The sequence below is a fragment of the Hesperophylax consimilis genome, chromosome 16 (assembly GCF_061612785.1).
Source record: "Hesperophylax consimilis isolate HC1 chromosome 16, BYU_Hcon_1.0, whole genome shotgun sequence".
NCBI lineage: Eukaryota > Metazoa > Arthropoda > Insecta > Trichoptera > Limnephilidae > Hesperophylax > Hesperophylax consimilis.
In genome coordinates, this window is record NC_142851.1 from 27,950,881 (window position 1) to 27,978,717 (window position 27,837).

Sequence of the window (27,837 nt, forward strand, 5' to 3'; positions counted from 1 at the left end):
TAAAATGGTACTCAGTGATAGCTTTTCTTTGATGTGTAGATCGGCTAGGAACCTGGCTAAGTCTTCAGCTTTGGGATGCGTGGCATCGAGCTGATTCTCTGATGCCCAGCGCTGCCCCCTCTGCCATGCCAGAGCATAAGTGCGAAGGGTGGAACTTCTCCACCCAGATCTAAGAAGTTCCTTGACCATCTTGTTAGGTTTTTGTCCCACCCCCCACAAAGTCAAATCTCCAGAGTGAAGGAATATACTTGAGGAGGGGGTTTGTTGGTCTTGGTGTCTATCAGTGCTTCTCCTAGATTGTGAATCTTCATCTGGGAGTGAAGATTCAGCTGGTCTTCAGCCCACACACCGCTGAGAAGCTTTTCATCCAGCTGGGCACCCCAGCCCTGATCTGAGGCATCAGTTGTTAGGTAATGCTCTAACAGCGGCACATGTATGGGTGACGTCAGGGTGAGCGATCGAACCCACCATCTCAATTCCCGAGCGGTAGCTGCCGGAATTGGTGATGACTCCCAAGGGTGGTAGTGTCTGAGTCCTAAGCACCCTTTCTGTATGTACCGGCTGTTGAGCCTGCCTCTTGGAACTACAAAACTAACAAAGTTCAAAGAGCCCAAGAGGCTGCGCCCCTTATCTAGTGACCACCTACCTGTCTGAATCAAACCCTTTAACAAATAAGATAGGGCTGAAACCTTGTTCTGAGGGAGACTTTTCATTAGTTACAGTATTCCAGCTGATGCCAAGAAATTGAACTTGTTGTGATTGTTCTAATATTGACTTATCAAATTGTATATGCCATCCCAAGCCTTGCAAAAACTCCACCATTTCAATAGACTGGTGTTTCAAAGTAGGCAGGCATTGGTTTACTAGTAAAAAATTCATCCAGATACACTAGAATTCTCATCCCTCTCTTCCGCAGTTCCTGCGCTACCCAGTTAGTGAAGGTTGCGAATGCCTTAGGTAAGGTGGCCAAGCTAAAAGGGAGGGATGTCATCTGCAAGAGTTCATTACTATCCTATAGATAGGAAAATAAGGAAACATCTATGCTGCTCAATCACAGGTACATGAAAGTAAGCATGTGTGAGGTCCACTTTAACCATCCAGTCATTCGGTTGTAGAAAAGTAGGAACTCGATAACGTTTACCAGATGAAATTTACTGATAGTCAGAAAGTTGTTTAAATACTTTAAGTTAAAGACCGGCCTCATTGAGCCATCTGATTTGGGGACCAGAAACATGTTAGAAATAAATGAGGGAGTGGCAGGTGCCGACTCTAAAACTTTAAGTGCTTTGAGATTTTCTATTTGTTCTGTAATTGCCATGGAAGTCTCAGTGGCGAAAGGGGAGTTAAATAAATTAATATTATTATTTAGCGGAGGTTTCGATGAAAATGAAATTCGGTAGCCATCTAACATCTTAAGGATGATAGTAGGGACGCCAAGGTTCCTCCACTTACCTGCGAATGAGCGCAACTGACCCCCTTGAAAAGAGGGCCCACTGTTAAAACCTCTTACAGTCTGGCTTCCCTGCTCTTTCCCTCAGCCGGAACCTACCTCGGGGAGGGAGAGCGTTAACGGCCCTACGTGCTGGTTCCGGACCTCGACTGTTAGGGTGCTCCCTTCTCGCGATGGTCCTCCCCTGCTGTACTATGGGACGAAAGGGATGCGAGATGTGCTAGGCTGAGGAGCAAGGCACTTCTTCACTCCCCCCGAGAGGGGGTATTGCGAGGCATCAGCGATAGATAAGTCCGAGACACCTTACGAAAGATTCCGCCCACATCGGAATACCTCTTCGACCCAAACCTCCTGTCGGCACTCCCAACCTATCCAGCTGCGCCGACAGGAGGTTCTGCGACGCAGGGGTGTCTGGGGAGATGCTATCCTCGTCAACGTCGTCCGATGTGCCACAGACGGGAGCATCCGAACGCTTCTCCAGCAGCAGACGCAACATTTCCTGCATCTGTGACATCTGCTGGGTTAGCACGTCAATTCACGGGTCGGCGGGAGCTAGTTCGCAAACCCTCTGCCTCTTGGTTTTATCTTCACCGCAGACCCTCGAACGCTTGCCCCGCGTGTCCATGCAGATCACCTTCATAACTTCCGCCCTCGAAAATTCGGCTTCCTCGCTCTCGGAACGTTCGGAATCCGACACAATCACGAAAACACAGAGAAACCACAAAAGCACTAAACTCTAATAGATCGCAATTATCGGGTTTCGAACAGTAACACTGTTAATATCCTCGAAAAAATTTTATTTTTATTTTGCGCAAATACTGAAAAACAGGTTATTTTTTGTTATGTTTGTAAACAAACCAAACGTGTTTGACCTTCGCAAAATAAATGCTAATGAAGCATGAAATTGTAGCATCCCTACTACTAGCGCCGCCTGACGAATGCATTTGGGACTCCCAGGTGACATTGGCGGGAGATTTAAACTAAGAATTACACACGAAATTGGTAAGAAACGTCGATTTGGCTGCAAAATGGTAATGTTTATCTCACTTTATAGGTTTTAAATAAAGCCTATGCTACATAATACATATTGCTAATGCGTAGTGAATATTATAAAAACGCTAATGTATGTAATTAATTTGTCTGCGCCCACCTTTCTGAAGCCGGTAGTACAATATTGTTTAATTTGAGATTATTTATCTAATTATTTACACATAAAACTAATTAATGTTTTTATTTTTATTTTATACTGACAAACTCAGTCCATTGTTTATTAGTAGCATAAAAAGTATACAATGAAAGCAAAAGTTGCAAAACCACTGACAAAAATTATAACTTTTGTTTTTAACCTCTTTATTTTTCTCTCTTGTAACATAAACTAATTATCACTCTATTTGAATACGTTTGTTATGATTCAATGAATTGTTTGTGATTTATTTTGATACTATATCCACAGAATTCGACATTTTAAATTATTCCATGCAAATTACGTCAAACATAATTTCGCAAATTCAAGTTCAAGATGGCTATCGTTTATCACACAAAAAAAAAAACTTTCGACTGACATCTTTTCACATCTCCTTCTAAAACCTTAATAATCTTCATAAGGTCGTAGATATCTCTATCATACCATGTCGGAAAACCCCTTTAAAATGAATTTTGTATGATTTTATTTTTTTATTTTTTTATATGTGTTTATTCAGTTTTTTTTATTTGTACATTATTTTCTCTTACTTAGATCTTACAAAACTGATCAATCAGTTTAATTGTAAGAAATCTCTCACTTTTTCTATTTATTAGCTTATAACAATATATTTAATTTCAACTTGATATCTTGGTACCACAATATTAATTGTTTTTATGTTTGACGGAGGTAGAACGATCTAATTTTCGTTTTTATTTTTGAATGACATGTCTCATTTTTAATATCTTCTGGTAATGAGTTAAACAATTCCGATTATTAAATATTAAGCATACGTTCTGACGTGTTCATGATAGTGTTTACCTTCTTTGTAAAGCAAAGAGAAAGAAAGGAGATAGCTTGGGGAAAAAAATTAAAGTGACCTACATACATACAATAGCTTCTCATTTGGACGCTACATGGCACCGGAACTCGCTATAACCCGTACAAATATGCACGAATATTAAAAAAAAATTAAATGGAATTATTGCTTGGGGAGGAGCAACAAACTCGGCTATCAATTACATAGAAACCGCACAGAAAACGAACTTAAAGTAAAAAAACATAGACTGACTGACACAGACCAAATATTCAACAGCTGTGACGTATTAGATACACGCCAATTATACGTTAAAACACTACTAACCACATTTTTGACAAAAAAAAATAAATTTCAACATACACAAAATAACACTAACAGACCAGTTAGACAAGCGTACAAAGAAAACATAAAAACTCCAACAGTAAATTCAAGCTTTGGACAAAGACATTACCAATACCATGCTATAAAAGCTTTCAACAGTGTAAAACTTGAAATTAAAATTGAGGAAAATAGAATAGAATCCTTTTTTTTTTAATTAATACTATTGCAGCATATTTTGGGAGGTCATTGACCAAATGACCCTCATCGAAGAGCTGCCACTGGTAATAATTGTCCAATTGGTTGTGTTGTTACAAAATAGGTTTGTGTGTTTGGTGGGCATCGAATATTGGAATCCGATTTTATTTTAAATAATAAAGCCTCGTTGTCTCTCTGATATGACAATATCTGTAAATATTATAGGCATGAAGTTATGATCATCTAAACGAAATGGTAAATTCTGTGAACTCCAATTTGCACAATATTCTTGCAAAAATTATGTAACAAAAATATAAGGCACTGAGGTGGTGTCTTATCTTTCTTTGTATTTTAAAGGAAAACTTAATCCTTCGTCAGTTTGTATTTATAAGATAATACTAGAGAGTGACACTTTCATACTATTTATTTAATTTTAATATGTTATATATTAATACACACTTATTTACTGTACACATTTTATTCTGTACGCACAGATTAGGTATATCGCCATTCTAACAGCTAAACATTATATTTTGAGAGAGTGTAACATAATAAATTGTATCTTTTAAATCAGTACTGAAATTTGTAATTGAATCTTGGTAGAAACATAGAACCTAGTTAAGGCGATGCCATACGTAGTAATGTAAAATCATGTGTTTTTGGTTTGAAAATTTGGTCACCTAGAAATATTTCAGATGCTTTAATTAAATACTGTGACTAGAATACATCTTGGCCTTTGAAATAATCGAGTATTTTTTAGATAAGTCTTTTTATAAGCCAAGAAAAAAATAATGTAAAGGCCTATGAAAACTGCTTTAAAGTTCAAAATCTCCTACTTACGAACCCATTTTCAGTTATGATTTTATTGTATAATGTGGGAAATTAAGTTATTTTCAAAATGATCGAAAAAAAATTAAATATTTATGCCTGAACATCCACAAAATAAAATAAAAGGCACTTTTTGGCCATGTTTTTTTCTTGCATAAATCAAAACACGCGGATGGTGTTAAGCGGGAATTTAAGCCTTATCGCCATCTACGTAAGGGTTGTTATTGATAGCGGCTCAATTTAAAATATTACACGACGTAGTGCATCGCCTTAATGTATGAAATGAAGTTAGTGTTAAAACTTTGTTTGTAGATAGGAATGGAAGCGGTTAACAAAGGTTATGCATTCCTGTGGCTATAGACATTTAGACATTAATCACAAAACTTTGATAGCATTAGCTAAAAACCACAATGTTCCATTTTAAACTATGTAGCGGTGAAATCTGATATACAATTTAAAAAGAGTGAAATTTCTTTGGAATTCCCAAGCTGTTACTCAGAATTATGAACTTAACTACTTATCTAACAGCTGATATGATTTCTCAGAATGTATTGTGTACGTTCATACAACCAAGGATAAAAGTATTAATAACTATTTATCTACCTTTAAAAAAAAGTTATTTTTATGACTAATCTTGTTTAATTTTTTTAGCAGCTTCTGTTTATTCTTTTTTTATTAGTGTTCAGTTTAATTTTATTTTTATTAATACGTTTGTAAATCCTCTATAACCTACTGTATCTTCTTGCATTGACATAACAGTGTATTTGAAATGTGCAAATTTAAAAAAAATTGACTTCAGCTAATGTCAATTTCCTTTCAAATTAAAAATAAGCTAGAGAGATACATAGCGTGAACTTATAAGACGATTAATGTAAACAAAAGGTATACATAATGCTTTAACATTTATGGGGAGTAAAATAATCACATTAAGGTATTTCGACAACGAACATTCCAATATACGTAAAGATTTAAAAAAAGTATATTTATAGTATATATGCATAGTATATTCTTTTTATAAAAGTATATTTATATGAACTTTGAAAACAGTTTTAACAGTTATTCAAGGTTTGTCTAAAGACTATTGGTAATAAAAATGAACAAATACCTGAAGCCTAAAAATATCAATAAAAAAAAACTTCGAAACGACAAATGAACAGTCAAACATCATTAATAAGATGTGTGAGTGTTTGTATGAATGTATCGTAGGGTTATTTTTTCCATAATTGATAAAATTATCAATATATTAACTCCTCAGACCTCAGCCATATTCTATCAGACTGTTACAGTATTTCCTCTTTGCAATAAAATCCAAATAAATGGAATATTTCTGAATGTATCCAAAAACTCAAAATAGTTTTTTTGATAGGTGATGAAATACTCTCTCATATTTTGTTATTAACCGGTTGTGTGCCAGCGCGTTTACGCGCTCTAGGTAGCCGTGCTCACAAGGCCGGCCATACAAAATGAGCGCGTTAACACGCTGTTCTATATGACGATTTTGCTTGTCAAACTCAAGTAATTTGAAAAATCTAAAATATGGAACCCACGGTGACATCTATTCGGATGATGAAGAAATAATTATAATAAAACAGTTCAAACATTATATCGACTTTAGAGTGATCTAAATGAAGTTTCAAGGTATCGGTGTAAAAAATTCGCGGCCTGTTGGTACATCCAAGCAAAATACCTTCCGGCATTTAAAGGGTTAAAAATATATATAAATTTTGAATGCAAACATAATTTTTTTTAAAATGGCTCACGTTTTTGTAAATAAAATTACTGATAACGAAAAAAAAAAACACTTATTTTATTAGATAAATTTATTACCAACATTATCATGACCTCACTTTTTTGTCATTTCATATAAAAATAATTAATAAAAAATTCACAAAGTCTCATAAGTTTTTTTTTTTTTCAAATTCCAGTCGGTACCTTTGGTTTCACAAAGCTGGACATTTGAATTATTCTGTGGTTAATTTATAGATTTGAATATAAAGGGTGGTATTTATCTTTCTAACACAGTGAAGATCATATTTCTCACCACAGCAGTAAGGAAGACACAACATGTTCTGTGAGACCTGTATATGTGCTGTTCCCAAAAACCAACAAATTAGCCTGAAGGATGTGCTAGCGAAATTGATAAACTAACTTGGATAGCTTAGTTTGTCGTATCGATACTGCTTAGTTGTAGATATGGCCGTTCTAGACCCCGGTAAAACCGTGGGCATCCCATCTGCCATTAGCAATAATTGACTGTTTATCTGGTGAATCAGTTAGCTGGAAGCTATCCCTTAACTTTTATCGAATGATCTGGAATATTTTTGTTACTAGGGAAGCCCCCCCCGGTTAGTGCGCTGGGTAGGAGGGGGCGGGGGCCTGCGCTGCACGAGGCCCTGCAGAGGATAACGCCCCTGCCCTGGAGAGCCCCCACCACCCCCCTGTTCGACTGCCAGCCCCTCGATGCCCTGCAGTGCCAAGACGGGCTCAACAACTGCCGTATGTTTCATATTTTTCTCTTCATCGCTTGAAAAATATTTTTATTTTAAACAAGGAAATAAATATTCATGATATAATGTAAAAAGTGGGAAGACATCCAGTGGAGCGCCCCAGGTATAGTTGGGAGAATCAACTCCAATTAAACTCCAACTCTCCTTCCTATCCAGAGGCTATGTGAGGAGTGGCTGCGCCTAAATTATGCCTTTGATTCCAGATAAATTCACAGTTTTTTAACATATTTCAAAATAAAATACTGTTCTTCAAAGCGGATGACAAACTCTTTGAGATTTTAGTATCACAAGTCGACATATGCAATTAAAAATATTAAAATTTTGAATGCAAACAAAGATAAAGTTTTTAAAGTCGCTTACTGATGGATTTTATCGTGTAACCGTCAGGCTGGTCTATATATATATATATATATATATATATATATATATATATATATATATATATATATATATCTCCCAAAAAGACTACGGTTGTTTGTTGTTTGTGAAGAATATCTCCCAAAATCGCCCAAGGGGTTAACAAACAACCATTTAGCTGATATACCAACATCCATCTGATGGAAATCAGAATCTTTTAAACTTCATAACATTAATTTCAGTATAACCTTCATGACGACAGTTTCAGTGTATTTACATCCTTTGTTATAGTAGTTCCAGAGAGAGGTCTTACGTACATCATCAACTATAGTCCTCTTCCTTCTCACAAATCTTGTATGAAAATGAAAAATACAAATGATACAAGAACAATGACATCACATACAACCTCTCTCTAGGACTACTACATATCGATTTATCATTTTGTATTAAATTATACTCTTATGGGACTTTTTTAGGACGGCTGCAGCTATTTTCCATTTTCCACCGATGATAATTTATTTTTCCTTCCAGTTCAACCGTGGCTCGAGGGTGTGGGGGGATCGGAGCCCGGCCTGGGTAGGGCAGAGCGTCTGGCTGCGCGGAGGGCAGCCCTGCGGAGACGCGCCACCCAGCTGTGCCACTACACCTCCTCCATGCAGGACTCCAACGCTTATTCCCTCCACCAAAATGTCAAGGTAACGCTCATAAGAGGTGTCCGGTTTTAATAAATATCCAGTTATAAGAAGTGTCCAGTTATTTTATTTTTTTTATTCAATATAATGTTTTTTTACAGGTGTTTTTCGATGTCTGTCACACTAGGATATACCTGTGTCGAGACAGACGTATTGGATACATAAATTACTATTTATATATTATTTGATACATATATTTCATTACATTAAATGACAATGTAAAAACTTGGATCAAAAATAAGAATAGGGCCTTTTTCCCTTTTGAATAAAAAATAATTTTAGATATTTCAATGCCAAGTACTGCCTGACTACATGTATGTATTGTGTTTTTCAGCAACAACAAGGAAAATCCAGAAGTGAGAATTTCCGATTGGAGGCGCCATTACTTGATAAGTTACTGTCATCTCGAGGCAGTACAGCTCTACTTAGCGCAGCCGATCGTAAAAAGATCAGGTAAACCAATATGATTTAAGATTTTCACGGCCAAAAGTATTTTTGTTATTTGCTTCGCCCGGAAGTCTGTCGACTGGAGCGCTCGCTCGTATCTTCTCTGAAGTCGCGTCGTCCCCAGCTGGCTGCCCGATTGGTGCTAAAGAAGGAGTTAGCGCAACACGGCATAACACCCCAAAAACAAATAACAAAAAAAGGTAAACCAATGCTTAATTATAGTTTATCTAATGCTTACTGATAACTAACAAATGTATATTAAATATTTTCACTTCAAATTTATGATTTCATAACAGAATCATAACAGCGTCCCTTAAACATGTCACAATACGAGCGTGGCCTCTTCTTTCGTAAGGTGAGGGGTCTTGTGGGAACATCTATGTATTGCATGTATGCAAGCCACCAATTCTGCCGGGGAATAAATGGAGTGTGTATTTGTTGCCCAAACCATTTGGCCCCCCCGCATTCACACATCTCTCACCCCCTTACTAATAAACGTGTTTTAACAATTGATAAACAACCTTACTAATAAACGTGTTTTAACAACTGATAAACAACCGTTTACCCTAATTTAATGGTTGTTTATCTTTTGCTTAAAATTTAAATCACATTTATTAGTAAGGTCCTCAAAGCCTCACCTGTGCATCATGTGGGCACAATGGCTGTGGGACCACCCTGTCCCATTGACAGAAGGCTAGAATTTTCAACCCAGTGAAAAAAGCCAGGCTGTCACTCGGTGGGGTCGGGTACGAGACAGATCAGGAACCGGGAACACCTAACTTAAAAGTATTCTACCACATATGTAATGATGAATGGGATGTTTCCAGAACGGGTTGCAAGCTGGTGGGGGGTGCTGGGTGTTCCGCCCCCGGCTGCGGTGCGCCCTCGCTGGCGTGCGCCGCCTACTGCATTGGCCACGTGGCTGCCAGCCCCGACCAGCGCCTCTTTTCACGCTGCACGGCAAAGTTCAGCGACAACACGCAGTGCCGCATGCCCGTTCTCAACGTCACCAGCCATCTGCCGCTGTGCACGGAGCACGCCTGGAAACGGGTGAGACTTTTCATACACACGGCATAGAATCTACTAACTCTTTGCACGCTGGTAAAGCTCTTAGTTATAGTAGGCCACCTTACCTTTTCTTCAACCTATCAGGGCAGCTCCCACACATTCCATCAATACCAGTTTCATTCCCAAAAACACATTTTTCCATCAGGATTTTCAAAGATAAACTCACTCATGCTCGGTTCATCTCCGTTGTAAAGAGTGAAAATTAACCTAAGATTGAATCTTTTATAAAAAAATTGCATCTTTGACTCACAGCATTCCAAAGATATTTACATATTTCAACACAATACCAAATTTTCCAAGAGATTCAATTTTTTCAACTTTGTTTTCTTTCCGAATTTGTGTCCTTTTTCCGTTTACCATAATTGATGTGCTTGATGCAATAACAACTTAAACGCACACAAGCGGTTTTTGTTCCCATTGCCTTTTTGGTATCTCCAATCCCTTCTTTATCTGCTGTGTAAATATTACTTCTATAGGTTTTACACAGATGGAGCTACATGCAAAAGTTTGAACACTAGTTACAAGTTGCGAGTGAATATTACGCATTTCTAAGAACTTGTAATGCGTTTTACTACCACCATCTGTATTAATACACGGCCGTGCTGTAGGAAATGCACTGTTAAAGAGACCTATTTTCGGACTACTTGCACTGGGTTCAGTACGGCTTGTATTAATTTATTTATATAAATTATACGCTCACATGTGCATAATAATTCGGTGAAACAGTAATCAAAAGTCAAACTTTCTTTTAAAAATATGTGGAACCAAATATATAGAGATATGTTATTATAGCTTTCTTGTAACTATATTCCGTGCAGTTGAACACATCTACAATTTCTGTGAAAGTTTTGCCAACTGCATGCAATCTAGGTACAAGTACAGTATCTAAATGACTCGGTCCTTATATTATTGTTGCAATTAAAAATAATTTTTGATCGAGTAGTTCTAGTTGGTATGTATTTAATAAAAATGGTGGTGGTTCTACTCAAAAGAAGAATTTAAATAATAAATTGTTATTGTATCCAGCTCCTCAATTGTGTATAATGTTTCCAGGACAACTACAACAAGATCAGTCAGGAGCTGAAACCCAAGAAGGCCCCGAGGAAGAGACCCAAACCATCGGCCATGATCCGCCCCCAGAAACGGAACCGCAAGAGAAAGAAACCGCCTCCACCCGAGATCACACACCCGCCCTCTCTGCACACACAGGGTAAGCCAACCACACACACTTCAGAGGCTGTGTCATATGTCGAAACAAACATTGCCGGGGCACGAATAACCTGACAACATTTTGCTCAAATTTAAACGGGCTAAATCGGCCACTCGATCCTTGATAAGCCGCAAAGTAGTTCCTTTTTAGAGGCCGAGGCGTTAGCAGTGATTACGTCAACATAAATAATTGCATACTTTAATCTCATTGAAATTTACATAAATTGACTACTTCTATCAGTACTGTAGAACCCTGTTAATTCGAACCCCGATAATTCGAAAAGATGGTTCAGTAAAGATTATTTTTCTAATTCATTATTTGCTATTTTTAATATTAAGGTACGGATGGTGATGTTTCTTTGGACAAATTGTATATTTCCTTATTTGAAATAAAAAAATGTTACTTAAAATATAATATGGTTTATAATTAAGTAGCTAAGTATTTAAGTACCTACTTACAAATCTTAATTTTGATTTTGATTTATTAAATAAGAGAAAATTAGAAAGTACTTTTTTGGACACAAGGTCTACTGTTCATAGAACTACATAGATACAAATCACTGTCTTGTCACAAAGATACAAATCAATGTCAATGAATAACAGCTTAGTTTTGTAGTTAAATTTGAACAGTGTGCTTTGTTATCGTAACCCTCAGGTTCCACATCATCAGGCTGTGAGGAGAGTGCCGAGGAGACGGCAATGGGACTCTCTGAGGAGTTTATAGAGGTGGCCACCACGCAGCATATTGGTAAGCATCAAATTTTACAACCGCATGTTCTTACTTGTACTTCTTCATTTTTGTAAGTTATAAGTTGATAAACATAAAAAAAAATTGCTACTTAATGAACGGAGACAGATTTGAACCTGGGGAAGTGGCTTTCGACAGTTATTCGTGATATCACGGGTAATGGCAAAATTGGCTAGCGACTATTGATCAAAAAACAGTCAGCAAATTTCTTAAAATCGTTTTTTAATTTATATTTTAGTATTGACTGTGTACATAGCATAGTAGTTTATTAGTTGTGTTGGTGTTACGATACATGCGTACATATGATTTCTCCATCTTCGTGTTGCTGATTTCCAAATCTTCATGTTTGTTGATTTCCAAATCTTCATGTTTGTTGATTTCCAAATCTTCATGTTTGTTGATTCTCCATCTTCATGTTTGTTGATTTCCAAATCTTCATATTTTTGATTTCTCCATCTTCATGTTTGTCGATTTCCAAATCTTCATGTTTGTTGATTTCCAAATCTTCATGTTTGTCGATTCTCCATCTTGATGTTTGTTGATTTCCAAATCTTCATGTTTATTGATTTTCTTGACTTTGTGGTTTGACTGTAGTGTGTTGGTGTTACTTTGTAATTGATTTCAAACTGATTTCATCATCTTAATGTTTACTTAGCCATATGATGTTGTTATTGAACTTGTTTATCTCACATAAATAGCTCACTACGTCAAAGATAAAATGTGTCAGTGTGGCCATTGTAGGATAATTTTTTTCTTGACATTGATAAAATTACAATATATAAAGCAGCGGCGGTCAACTGCTTGGTTTGTCGTATCGATTTTGTTTTGTTATTCATTTGACCGTGTTTGGGCAGGTCTTGTAGTAGTTATGTGAGATAACCTCTTGTGAGGTGATGATCTAACGGACATGTTATGTGTTTCAGTTGATGAGGAGGTAGTGGCGAGGGTGTTGGGGCTGCAGGAAGAAGAAGCACCGGCACCCTTGCAGGAGGCCCAGATCGATCTGTCCACTGTCTTTAATGACATCTTTACTGGTAACATACATAATACAATTCTAACAAACACATTAGATTTAAATTTTCACACAACTACCTATCATATTAATAATTTTATCTACCTGTTATTTTTCAAATCATTCTAATTTGATTGGTATTTTATTATTTTGAAAAATCATATAATCTTTTGATCCCTAAACTGTAGTTTTTGTTATTGAAAAACTACAAATGTATAAGATAAAACATCTTGCATTAAAACAAATTCATTGGAGTTAAAACAAAGCTGTGCAACCAGTGTCGGCTCGTGACTTTCGGGTGTTCTAGAGTGCTAATATTACAAAAATGGCATTATTGATGTTGTAGCTGAAAATGATTTTTTTTTTCAAAATTGATTTTTTTGTATGAAGAATTTGAGGAAATTTCAGTTTGACAGTGCGCCACAAGAATTACCTGAAAATCTTCAAACAAAAAATCGAATTTTCGAAAAAATATAAAAATACTTTTTCAGCTACAACAACATCAATAATGCAATTTTTGTAATATTAGTTTTTTTAAAACCCAAAAGTGCCGCCACTGGTTGCAATATACAAAGGTAAGTACACATTTTCACTCTATAAATGTTATATTATTCCAGCCGAACAGAACGAAGAGTACATCCCCACCCGCGAAGAAACCGAGGAGTTGGAGCGCGCCCTGGAGGCTGTCAACCAGGACGTCAAGTCCCTGGAGAAGCTGACGGCTTCTCAGGGCTCCGCCCTCCTGCTGGACGCCCTGCTGGACGAGAGAGCCCTGGCGGAGACCCTGGCCAGCCTCCCCGACGTCTTCAGCCCCTCGCCAAACTGCACGGCATAGATACCACCGAAATCTACTTCAAACATAACAGGAAACTCGGTCTAGTAACGGATGTATAAGATTGCCCTCGTCATTCCATCGATTTAGCTGGATAATTAACTTTGATATGAATATTAGTGAACAAACCCTCTCAAGGATTTAGCAATGTTTTGCGAACACAATATGTACGTCAAATCAAACGGTAATTGATTCGTGGAGATCTTGACCATCTATCTTTGTTAATGTTTGCATTTTAGATTAGCGTCAACTACCCGTTGTTTGTGGTTTCGGAATATCGTCCATTTACAAGTACAACCCAATAAGTCACATAACTTGGTCACTTATTTGGTTTTACTAACTTGTAAATGGAGGAATTATGATCTTCCGTTACTTAAGGGTCAGCTTTATCCCCTCCTCACCTCGAAGCATTATATTTATGTATAGCTAAAAAAATTCGACATAACTTTCTAAATAATTAGTCCCTAAAAAATTTAATTGAGTCGTTTTGAATAATAATTATCGTCGTACTTGGTCAGAATTGTTGAATAGAATAATCGGTTTACCGAAACTTGATGTTACTAGATGTTAAAGTAAGATTCTGCGTTAGGTTTGGCAGTGCGTGGATAGGATCGCGTAGACATTGATAGCGTGTTAATTTCAATGCGCTTTCTTTTTATCTTCGAAACGGGACAAGGCAATTTTACAGTCACAAAATTTAATATTTGTAATGTAACGTTAATAGGGTGTGTTGGTAATATATTTATTACCTTTTATTTCATATCTTCTCGATGTAATTTTAATTTTCCTATTAGTTTTTTAATGTAACCGATTGAACGGTGAAAATAATTGTGATTTTTGTTTATTTCTTTTTTTAAACGTAGCAACTAAATTACTTATTATTTCTATGGTGACATTTATTAACTGTATTACGAATTTGAAATATAGTTAAGAACATCCCAACAGTGTATGCGACTTTTTCAAAGATACGCTTATTTAATGATTAAACAAACATTTTTTGTATAACTCAACATAATTGTCTTAAATAATAATAATACGGACTTATCAATTAACATTTATAGCGATTATTGAAAATAATTATAATACACAGTGATCGAATGCATAGATTTAAAAACTGACTCCGTTTAACTCCGAAAACATTATAAATTGACCAATATTAATAATTTTACATTCATCTAAGCTTCAGTATTATAAACATCCGTGAATTAATATTGAAAACTTATAACTTGATAGAAATTGTTATTGTTGCGTATACATTGTACTCTGTGATACTCGATGTAAATTATCGAAAGATGTAAAACAGGAGATATGTCAAACTAGCTAAAAGTTATGGACATTGTTCTAATGCTCAATGCGGAGATGGTAAAATCTAAATTCGGATCGAGAACTGAAAACAGTGAAACTCGCTAAACAATTCCCATTTAGAATACAGTGAAACTCGCTAAACAAGTTCACGCTTAACCCCTCAGTCTAATTTGTTCGCTTTTGGGAACAAGTCATGAGAAATGTTATCTAAACGATGTTAGAAAGAGAAAACACCACGCTTTGTATTCAAATCTAGAAGTAAGGAACAGAAGGATTAAAATTTGCAACTTTATGAAACCATAGGACCCTAACTCAATTACAAAAAAAAATTTGAAACGATAATGTTTGTAATACATTTTCCTAATAAAATGCGTGTGTTTTTAAATTATTTTTTCATTATCAGTAATTTTAGCTACAATAAACATAAAAGGATCCATTTAATATATATTTTTTTTAAATTTAAAATTTTAATATTTCAAAAAATTTGTGTTTTTCTAATAATAAAATTTGAAAGTGTATTTCATCACCTTTCTAAAACAGTTTTTGGATACATTGAGAAATATTCTATTTATCTAGATTTTATTGCGAAACGGAAATACTCCCACCTTCCAGAATTTTCCCCTGGCCTGAGGAGTTAAGAAGTTTAGGTTTTTCATTCACACGATCTTTCTTCTTGTACGTATCTCCTCTATTATAGCCTTTAATATTTTACATCTTGCACCAGTCACCCTGTATGATGATGCGTTACAATATTTAAAATAGCCCTATGAGTAATTTCATACACTGCATATTATAAGAACTGAACTAAGATTTTGCTTCTCGTTTACATATGAATATTTTTTTCTGCAATAGGTAGCGCCTTTTTAGTAGAACTGCCTTGGTATAAACCACTTTTTTAAAAATTTGTTCTCAACTAATTTTTGTTAGCTTAAAAATTTACAAGAAGCCAACATACAACCAAATAATAAGTGTGTCTACTTGGCCCATTTTTGTAAAACATTAAAATTGGGGTTATTTCACGACCTCTGAGTATATTATCTGGTTCACCATCGCCGTGTATTGTTCCGCCATATTAATCCTATGATTAAAGTTACTTGATAAGTAGCAGTTTACTTAGAGGTGGGGAAACACCCCTTTAATTTAATGTGTTACGATAGAGACACTATTAGTTAGATATTGATTGGTTTCCTTTGTGTATTTGGTTTGATAATTATTATGTGATTTGCAACAGAAAAGAGGGTACAGTAAGAATGTCCTTTCATTAATTACTGGATCCTTGAATTAATTATTTGAAATCCTACAGTTATATGTAGGTTTACAACTTCATGGGAATATAGTCTGTTTAATGATTTAACAAATACGTTTTAATAAGCAACTCGATAGACATCATCAACTCTTTTAAGGCAAGAACAATTTAGTAATTTACTTTTATAATTATTAAAACCTGTGCGATTGCATGTCGAACGTTTTTAAATTTATTTTACAAAATAATTTATTTTTCAAAATAATTTACTTTACAAAATAATTTATTTTACAAAATAATTTATTTTACAAAATAAGATATTAAAAAAAAAACATTATCATAGACACGTAAATAATTTTATGTTTTGACTCAAACAGTAAAATATCTATGTCTGACACTGTTAATTTTTTAAAGAGAACTGACGAATGTACGATTTTTTGTAATTACAACATCTACACTAGAACACCACCGACTGAAAAGTTAACTGTGTCGAGCTGGATTTTATAATGCACCATTTGGAATTCAAAAGATTTTCAACGTGATTATCCAAATTAATTATAATATTATTTGGTATATTTAGAACTATTTAGCACTGGCGCAGTGTGACTTTTGGATTTTGTATTTTTCTCAAACACTAAGCTTTTGTTTGGAGTAAAATATCAGGAGTAAATCTCTTAACCAGTTCACTGTGGTGACCTTGAGAATAAAATGACACGTCGACACGATCTTAAAAAAAAAAACTCTAATATCTGACTCCCAGAGGTGTGCAACACTGTAGCTAGACAATTGCAAATGAGTATCAAGCACTAGTTGACATTGATGGAACGGCCCGAATAAATTATTATCCTGATTGATTTCATACACTCGATTGTGCTCCTTTGACGGCTTGATTATTTATTTGCTAATTGGGAATGTGCGTTGTGCATTGTGTGAACTATCTGGAAGAAGCTAATGAAATCTTATTGTTTTGGAAATTTGCAAATTCTCTAAGAAAAGTTAGACAACGCTCTGTTATTTAGTAACAAATTTCATAATGCAGTTAAAATTTTAGTATTTTACGTCAATGAAGGGATAATAATCTTGGGGAAGTGTGTCAACGCCATAAAGCAAAAATAATGTGTCTTAAATTATATATCCAGTACCTACCTCAAAAATAATTTTATAAATTCTTGCCAACTGAATAGCTAGATCATAAAATGATTGTCTGTCTTTGATCCAAAAACTAATTTGTCTATGAGCATAGTTTTCTCTATGAATTTGTAACTGCGAAATAATGGAATGTTTGTAGAAGTCACTAAAGCACTTTTTTACTGTGGGTAAACTTCCATTTTGTTCTACAATGTGTCTTCTAATAACATTTATCCATTATTTTGTATCGTTTAATTATTTTCTTAGTCGTTATTGCCAGCATTACAGCTTCTGAATTTCCTTTCATCTGATTTATTTGACAAACTTTTTTATAGTTCTTGAACACATTCTCGGCCCTTCGTCCACAAGGCTATGCAAGTATCCGATACTCGTGTTGCAAACAATTTATCATGCACACTCGCATACACGTCTCTACTGAAATCACGAGACACATCGCCACCAATCATTGTTCTAAGCACACGCATTGTGACAAAATGTCTCGCATATATTATATAAGTTTCAATGACGTAAGTGGTGACACCCTCGCCCAGATGGTCGCGGGAGACTGGCGTACCGACTACCAACATCAATAATGTTGAATTCTTTAAACTTGAGTACTCTATCACACTCAAAAGTCACAAGCCGCCACTGTCTACAACATCCACTTCATGGTTGCCAATTTGTGGAAAATTCTCCAAATTGCGGGGAATTTCTAAGATTTTCAAGACTTGGGTTTTTTTGCTAGGAGAACCCTTTTCTGGAGAAAATGTGGAGATTCCAGACATTTCTTGAAAAACCAACCATATTGAAAAATAATACTTACAATAATTATGAGAATGTACAATATATTGTTTTCTTTTGCACCAAGTTTTTAATAAGAAGACAAGTCTATTTTTGAAACCTGAACGAAAGAGAAAATCCGAAAATGACTAGATAATAAAAAATAATTGCTAATTTCAATAGAATTTTCATTAATTCTGGAGGTAAAGGAACTTATGCAGATTTTGTGGGGAATTTAAATATCTCTTCATCTCTTATGGGTATTCTAGAACACACGCATTGGCAACCCTGGTCCACATTCATATTAGAACTGATGAAAACATAATTAAGTTTTTTTAAATACCGGTAAATAATTTATCAAGTACATGGACGAATTTTTGCACTCTGGTTCAATACAATAACATTAGTGACGAGATGCTAACGTTTTACCTAATGTTTGTCAATGTTAAAACCATGTAATCTTAAGAATAAAAAACGTCTCGACTTCCATATAAAATACGGCGCCGGTTGACGCCTGGTGACGTCACAGGTTACATCCATAGATTTGGAATTCCTTATTCTTGAATCGTTGAGTATTGGATACTTGCTTACTCTGTGGACAAATAGCCTAAGTCGGCAAATGAGTTTACAACAATTTTACAGGAAGAAAGACTTGATAAACTGGAGAATGGCTTGAAGGATTAATCAAGTTATCATATTAAAAATAAAATACTTTTTACTTCATAATAATTACACCAAAAGCTACATTGTAATAGGAAACTTACATTTTAATAGAGCATAGACAAGTAATTGCAAACATAAAATATAATATGTCAAATAATTTCGGATAATAGTAAATCAATTTGTTACCTCCTATTGATATCATCGGCAGTGCCGTTTCTTTGGAAGTAAATCCATTGCCATTAGTTCTATTAAGAATTTACTTAGAACTAAATCGGTTGTCATTAGTTCTATTAAGAATTCCCTTTGAACTAAATCAGTTGTCATTAGTTCTATTAAGAATCTTCTTCAAACTGAATCCATTGTCATCAGTTCTATTAAGAATTTACTTTGATTTGAATCCGTTGTCATTAAGAAAATCCAAAATAATAAGACTATCCAAATGGATAAGTACCAACTAAATAATTGAAGATTCTTTAAAAACAAAAAACGATTGGGACAAATTTTAATGATAAGTGGAATTTCAAAAAAAATCAATGGCAAAGAATTCAAGGACTCATCACATAAAAACAATGACATTCTTACAGCTTGACATACTTATGTTTGCAGGCAGCCAAAAGACAAACTAATTTACTGTTTTTTAAATCCATATATTTTGTATCGACGAAATCTACAAGGTTAAGCAAGTCGACTATGTGGTAACTTGCCGATGAAAAATTCTATGAATTTGAAAATCAGTTTCAGTTTGTCCGTTAGTTCCTCCTTAGGTTGCCTGCAAAGAAAAATGTGACAATCTGTACTTTTGTTATTACAAAAGTAAGTACCTATTCCTTTCGTGAATAAACAATATACAGAAGTGGCGTATAATGATGTTTAAATAGAATCGATATGTAGGCTTTATTTAGACTTTGAAAAATATTTAAAGTGCGGATGTGACGGCTAGTAATAAAGTTTCCTTCAATTCTCTCGCAAATCTACAATGTATCTTGGACTGAAGTAAATTTTCTTAATTCCAGTGAATCATATTTGAGTTTTTCACTCGCTTTATCTACAGTGACTGTTAGAATGTATATTAGTTAATATAATATTTTCGTACTGTATGTGGACAAAATGATCATCTTTAGGTTATTCCAAGTAGTCAACCATAGACTTCATAAACACTTTCAAATCAATAAACTCTCTTATTGTCTAAAATGAATAAACCAAAACTAAATTTTCAAAACTAAAAATTTTGGCAATATGCACAGACCTAATAAGCCGTGGATGGAACTATTCGAGATAAATTTGAAGCCGCAGGGTGAGGGGAAGATGTATGAAAAATGACAACCTGCTTAAATTTTTTATTGACATCCTATTCCCCGTCTCATCAAATACCCCAAAAAATATCATAAGTGCATTAACAATACAAAATAAGATAAAAAAAGTTCATTATATACCAATTTGCATACAAATTATCTCTAAAGTTTGTCATACATGATGGCTGCCAGGCAATTTCCCCTCACCCTAGATTTGGCTTCAATGTCATTCATACAAAATTGCACTAATGCTCTGTCCAGAGCTTTTTAGGTTCATGGTCATATATATATGTACCTATATTTTTGTAAATGTTACTGTTTATGAGTCCTAAATAAATATGAAGTCTATGGTTTGTTACTTCTTTTGTCAAATTGACGTCTTTGGAGAATATTTTATTATTCTATCTTTTTTTCACCGTGTTTTTCGGATCAGAAATTCAATTTATTTATTGTTTGTTTTAAAGTAATGCGTAGAATGTATTATCTATCTGCAGATTTTTTCAACTATGATAAAAGTTTTCCTCATCTTCAGATAATAATAATCGTCTTCAAGATAAGATAAAATGTTAAAATACGGGTACACATTTCTATAAAATTACTTGATTTGTTGTTAACCCAAGCGAAATGTATTGGATTTTGTAAATGTAACCGGTGAGGAAATTTGGTGTAGATATTCTTCAAGGACATTTTTGAAAGTTAAAAGATTAGGTTATAACACTGATTACGCTTGCTAACTAAATAGATAGTTTTAGTTTGTAAGTTTACTGTAAATGAATTAACAAGAATAATTTTCTTGCACTCTGGGACGTCAGAAGTTTAATCCTGTGATTATCTGTATGCATGTACGTAGTATTATTTCTAGTTTTAGTTATTTTTTTTTTACAAATTTTCACAGAAAGATTTAAGCAATTCAATGGATTTTGTGCAAAATCTGAAAACTGCAAATGAAATAATCATACGAATGCCAGAATGTTGTACATCCTCTTGGGCATCAAACGGTATGTTGAACAACCTAATAAATAGAATGAAAATTATATTTTTGTGGTCGCTTAATGTAATATTCTATGCCCATGAAGATATTATACAACATTGTAGCATAGCTGCTTAAAGTCTGTCTGTTACATATTGTTGCACGCTGTGTAAGTTGCATACTGTGTAAGTTGCTTAACCCTTAGAAAACGACTAATATTTTATAAATATCTAAAAGCCAAATATATTGAAAATTATATTTGAAATAATTGACAGGCATCTACAATGTAAACGTTTTACTTAGGAATTTTCATGTACAATATTGAAATGCTCCATACACTGCACATTGCAGTGCACCTAAAGATAGTCATGATTTTACTGAACTGCTATTGTAGTTGGTCATATCCTAAGGGTTAAGAATTTGAAAAATGGCCCAATTCATCCCACATATAAAGTTTTCCCACTTACAAGGTATTTTCTAGTGTCTTGGAAAACTTCTTAAGAGAGTTTCACTGTAATACACTGTCAGGGAATTTTTGGTTTCTTAAGACTGTCAGCGACTTCTCACTTTCATATGATTTTATCTCGTTGGTTACAGTAAATGTCATTCAATTGGAACAACGTTAATTCATAGTATTTTACCAATTCTAGACATCCATCGGCTTTTTTTTTTTCTAAATTAAATTCCTACGTAAATTAGTAAATATCCCACATTTCGTAAATTTTTTCTGAAACATTATTTTTAAATGGGTTAAATACACCTTGGAGAAGCTTGGTACATAATCATCAGGATAAATTAAAATATATCTGTTGCGGCACCTCTTTGCTGTAATTTACTTTTATCGAGGACTAACAGTAATCTAGATTGACGTACCCAAATAAATATTCTCTGAAAATTTGTTACTTTACAGAAGTTAAATAAGAAGTTTTTTCTCATTATTTTGTAGTAAATTTTCATCAAAAACTAATATTTAAAAATAGTAACTCTTGATGAAATATCGTTTGAAATGTCTTTAATATATTAATCGTCAAGAATTTCAAACCCTTCCTCATCTTTCTGTCCCATTTTCTACCTGTGGCATTTTGAGGCTACATTAGTTTGTAATGGGCTCTTGTGTGGTATTCACAAAAAAATAGCTTTTTCTCTAAAAAAACTTTTAAATTTCGCTTTTACTTGCACATTGCAACCAGTGGCGGTCGTGGCTTATCCCATTGGGAGTTCAATCAGTGAGAAAAAAATTTCCACATTTATAAATCCCATGTTTGTATTTTTCCATAATTATATATATTTTTCCCTAGATCTAAATGAATTTCATCATAACACTGCATCAGAGATAAGCGACCCAGCGACAATATACAATATAAAAAGTCTGGCTAGTGAATATAATGTCGTAGGTTACAAAAAACAGTCATACGAAAATCAAATTTACGCAAGAAACTGTTCTCATTTTGTGACTGATTTTGCTTTAAGTAACACATAAATTAATTAATTAATTTTAATAACAACTTGTAACACAATAATCACATTAAAAAATCTATTGATTCCTTCAAAATAGGTACTATTCTTTTTAAATTTGGTGTTAACAAATCTCATAGACATAAAAGATTCCTTATGTTTTCACCCTCCTTGCACGGTTTACCGCTGAAGCGGTATGATTTTTATGTACTATTTCTTAGAACAGAAAGTCCCATAGTCACAGAATTATTCATAACATACGTATGGGATGCATCTCGGACGCGCTCTCCGGCAATGTTAATATGGATAAGTAGATTTGTAAGCATGTAATTTCAGTAGCGCTGTTTAAAGTGTGTTAAAATTATAATATGAGTTTATCTTATTTTCTTTTCTTTTTACGTTCACTGCCCAAACACACTTTTGAGAAAACTGCCACTGATTGCAAGTCTCATTAATTTAAACTCTTCCAATTTTTAAATACAGTGAAACCCTGTTATGAAGTCCCGTCAAGAAGTTTTCATTCTTAAGTAGTTTTATTTTTTGGTCTCTTGGAAAACCTTATAAGAAAGTTTCAGTGTATGTAATTTGTTTCTGTAGCAAAATTATTCTCCATCTTTTGCATTCCAACTTCTCTTCTTGCAGTGTAATATTTTTATTTTACTCTTAAATGTATATCATGCTGCCACAATTTATCGATAGTCTTGTACAATAATAACCCATGTTCATATTATTGATTGAAGTCCGATATGATAGTTAATTATTAAATTAGTTAACTTGTATGAATTTCCAATGAGCTAACATTATTAACTCTGCAAATAAAATACAATGACTGAATAACATAACTCATTAACAATAACACTTGTTGCTTAATTAAAAGGTTAGTTTATGACAAATCGTTTTATTTAATTATTCAACGTCCTGTAAATAATTATATACATAAGCTAAATCATCCTTTAAACTCGTTAAGTTGAATTATGTACATAGTTTTGTTTTTGAATACAACTACAATATCATGATGATTTTCTCTTTTCTTTAGGTCTTTTATACAATCTACAAATTGATGCGGCGTTTTTGGTTTTGTTTGATCCAAGTCACTCTCGTCAAAGGGTTGACTATATGTCCTTGATTGATTGCCAAGTGATGCTAGTTGACTACTAAGTTAGTGGTATAAGTTGATTGCAGTTTGACAGCCAAATGGCATAAGTTGTTGATTGCGGTGTGACATCAGTTGATTGCAGCTTAACAGTCATATGGCATAAGTTGTCGATTGCGATGTGACAACAGTTGATCCCAAGTTAAGTTGTTTGATCAACAAGTGACCTTATTTGATGCAAACTAAAATTAATTAATTACTTACTTTCAAGTGACACTAAACTTTTTTCCAATTCTCGTTGCATCAATATACAATATGAATTTCAAGTAGAATTTTAGTAATGTGTGTAGTTTTCTTCTAATAAACTAGAGATAGCTAGTCGATGTTACCTTACTACAGATAAAATTAATTTACTAACATATTGTCACTCTTCCATTTTTATTATTCAATTTGGAAAAAAAAATTCTGTAATTTTTTTTTTGTTTAAGTTTTTTTTTCTGTAAATTTTTTAATTATTCAATGTAAAGATTTTTTCCAATGTTACAACAAAAAATAATATGTATACTGGACAATATAATGGCAAAGTAATGATCAATACAGTGATAAAATTTAATTCAATAAATGAATTAATATTCTGTAATATTTTCAAAGAAAACCTAATTATTTTATCACTGGATAAAAACGATGATTGTAATTAAAACTAACTTTATTTTGAATGTAATTTTAACGTGGCAAATTACTGAAATTTTGATTTCAGTGGAGCATTTATTCCTGCATAGTTCAACTCTTTCAAAATTATTAGATTTTTGACAATAAGTTCCATCCTTTAGTTACGAAATGTTAAACCAGTGATTTGAACTTGTCTGGATAAAGAAATAACTTTTTTTAATGCATACCAATCCATAATTTCATAAAATGTTGTTAATCAGATCCTTGGATGGGATCTGAACCCAAGTTGCTAGACTGCCAGGCATGCGTTCCGCCCAACAGGCTTACGTAGGAATAAAATGTTGAAATTTGCCGAAAATTGCCACGTGCTTAGTGAAATTATACACAAAACTTGGCTATATAAATAACGGATTCTGTGATTATTAGACGACTTACTTTATAAGATAGCACTTAGCTAGGATCTGTTCCAATTAATGTGACCGTTAGGCCAAAACTTTACTTTAAGTCTAATTGTATATAAATATCTTGCTTTTTATTCACATCATACATTTCTAACTGGGTGTGTGTTTGTCACTACTCACATTTTGTGTGTTTTGAAATAGCATACGACCGTACCACAATTCGTTTGAATTCACAGCTCTGTTGTAACCTCTCTCTGTTACATGTGTCATTTACGAGAAAGAGGGATTACGTTAAACGGAGCTATCAGCGGTATGCCTGTACTATTAGTTTTATAATTACTAAGGTTCCATTCGGCATAAGTTGTTCCCACGCCGGAATATTAAAAATAATATCATTAACGAATTTGTGAGTATTAGGGTATTTGATCTTTTGAATGTTAAATTAATAAATTGTAAGGAAGTATACAATATCGGCTTTTAAGAATATGTAAATTGCGTTCTGTAATAAATCATAAAGCTGGACACATTTATATAAATCAACTACTTAAGGCTCTCATTTCCAGAAGATTAAATGTTTCATTTCAACAATTTGGAAAAAAAATTCTCCCACGTTTTCTAGGCAAATAAAGGGCATAGAGTTAATCCACTGGAAAATCAGTTTTAACTTTTTACCTCTGGACTTCTGCCAACTACATTAGGTCATTAACCGCAGTCCACTACAAAATATCCTTATTATTTGTCTTTATTTAAAAATTTCTACAGTTCTGCTCTTGGCCTCGTAATTTTTCGAAATATTGACCTCTTCTCGGGGTTAAATGTAGATTTTTTCATAAGATATAATTTTCAATCACACTATTTTCTAAATATCTCAACTTGGTGACCTTTGCAGAGCGCAGTGCTACATACTCTCTTGGCCATGTTTTGAAAATGTTGTTAATTTGGTCGTGAAATAGTTGTTCTGCCTAGCTCGTCCTTGGATGTCGTCAGTTTGATTACAAAAAAGATTAATTTATTGATTTGATTTATAATGATTTTATTTAAATTTTACGAAGGAGAGAGGTGTCTTTTGTTTATCTTCCGTGTACATAAGTTAAATGATTTTAGTTTTTGTAAGTTGGTGTTAGAGATAGCGAATGAACACTTTAGTTGAGTAAGCTGTGTATTATCGATGGCATTGTAAGTTAGGGTAAGATGGCATGTATTAATGTTCCGTTGAACGGTGAACTCTAGTTAGTGTCTATTATGAAAACGGGAGTTTCAGTTTTGCTATCATTATTTTGTCATATTTACATCTGAAGAACAATAAACTATAATATTTTTGCTAGTATACTATTTTATACGAACCTTGCTGTTTCTTTGTTTGTTTTGTATACTGAAAAAAACGCAATATTGCGGAACAGCCGCTGATAATACAAGTACCTAATTATATCAATATTGTATTTAAATTCTAGTGTTTAGCGACATTAATGTCTATTAGATACCACCATTCTGTATAAAATTTATTTAAAACGATGTGAATGTTTTTAATTGATTAATAAATTTGTATAAATAAAATTATATTCTGGGATGTTTTCCCCCCTCATTCTGTTGTGTACTTCATTACCTTTAAGGCCACTACAGACAACTGGTATGCCCAGTAGTTTCCGTTGGACGGGATCAAACGATAGGCTAGACATTAGAAAGGTCGACGCGGTGGCTTTAGTTAGCACCTGGGCTGAACGCTAATTGAGTTACAGAAAAGGAACGGTACAGACATTGGTCACTCGGCCGAGTAACTACCCAATCCCCACATCGACTCTAGCTGTCCAATACCTACAGATTTTCTACGTTTTTAGCTGGAAAAAAAAATCAAGAATGTCACCGAAGACCAAAATTTTATTTACATTTTTGCTTCGAATTATATCAGGAATCACTGGTTAAAGTAAGTAAAATACGTCCCTTAACACCCTGTATATTATATGTGATGGCTTTAATGAAACGGTAGCGATTTGCGAAACAGCGACATCAGTTGTGCACTGGCCACCGACGAGTGAACATTAAAATAACGAGACCTTCCACAGAAAAGTTAAGTTCCCCCTTGTAAGGTAACAGTTTGCAGCACAACCCGTAGTGGAACTTTTCTACGCAAGGTCTAAGTTCGCTCGTTTCGCGTAACTGAACCGACTAATACTGTCACATCGGTTTGTGTAGTGATATAAAATAAAATTCATACTACTGGAATTTCAGATCTCATTGTGCATTTTAATCAAATACAGAGCTAATTGTTTCTTTTGATTTCATAATGTTATGTATTCCTCCTTGGTATTATATATTTTAGAGTTGCTTTATTTCAATATTTATTTATTTAATCATGGTAAAATTATTGTCCTCTTAAAGAAAAATAAATTTTTAAAAAACTTTTTCAAAAATACATATCAATTTATTCTTCCATAAAATTAGGCTAAGCTCTTTATACTGTGTTTATGGATTATTTTAATTCATTTATGTGTGAGATAATTCACAAAATTTAATTATATTGAAGAGGTTGCGTGCTATGGCATCCCACTCCCGGCTATATGGTGTGACTGGAGGTAGTGATGACAAGTACCTGGCTATGCAGATTTTTGGGTGACATTTGTGATTCACTTGTTGTATGAAGTACGTAGAGCAAATAACAAGTAACATGGACTTCTATTATGTCATTTGCTAAACATATAAGTGTATCTACGCAGTAAATATTTTAATGGTATATGATTGTAAACAAGTACTAGTAAAGGAGCACCCACTCCCACGACCTCTAGAAGTACATAGCATTATATTCTACCGGGAACACCACTCCCACAACCTCCAGAGGTACATAGCATTATATTCTACCGGGAACACCACTACCACAACCTCCAGAGGTACATAGCATTATATTCTACCGGGAACACCACTCCCACAACCTCCAGAGGTACATAGCATTATATTCTACCGGGAACACCACTCCCACAACCTCCAGAGGTACATAGCATTATATTCTACCGGGAACACCACTCCCACAACCTCCAGAGGTACATAGCATTATATTCTACCGGGAACACCACTCCCACAACCTCCAGAGGTACATAGCATTATATTCTACCGGGAACACCACTACCACAACCTCCAGAGGTACATAGCATTATATTCTACCGGGAACACCACTCCCACA

The 27,837-nt window shown here is 34.2% G+C and overlaps 1 protein-coding gene across 1 annotated transcript in view; it reads left to right on the top strand.

Annotated features, from left to right (window-relative positions):
- l(3)L1231 (zf-C3Hc3H domain-containing lethal (3) L1231) overlaps window positions 1-26,247 on the top strand; it is a 32,072-nt gene extending 5,825 nt beyond the window's left edge. Inside the window, exons 4-11 of the mRNA XM_089641113.1 lie at window positions 7,126-7,290; window positions 8,190-8,353; window positions 8,685-8,803; window positions 9,625-9,847; window positions 10,919-11,075; window positions 11,730-11,822; window positions 12,746-12,856; window positions 13,452-26,247. Of these exons, the coding sequence (XP_089497239.1) occupies window positions 7,126-7,290; window positions 8,190-8,353; window positions 8,685-8,803; window positions 9,625-9,847; window positions 10,919-11,075; window positions 11,730-11,822; window positions 12,746-12,856; window positions 13,452-13,669 (1,250 nt within the window). The 3' untranslated portion in view covers window positions 13,670-26,247. The remainder of the gene's footprint in view (window positions 1-7,125; window positions 7,291-8,189; window positions 8,354-8,684; window positions 8,804-9,624; window positions 9,848-10,918; window positions 11,076-11,729; window positions 11,823-12,745; window positions 12,857-13,451) is intronic.
- Window positions 26,248-27,837: the final 1,590 nt, after the last annotated feature.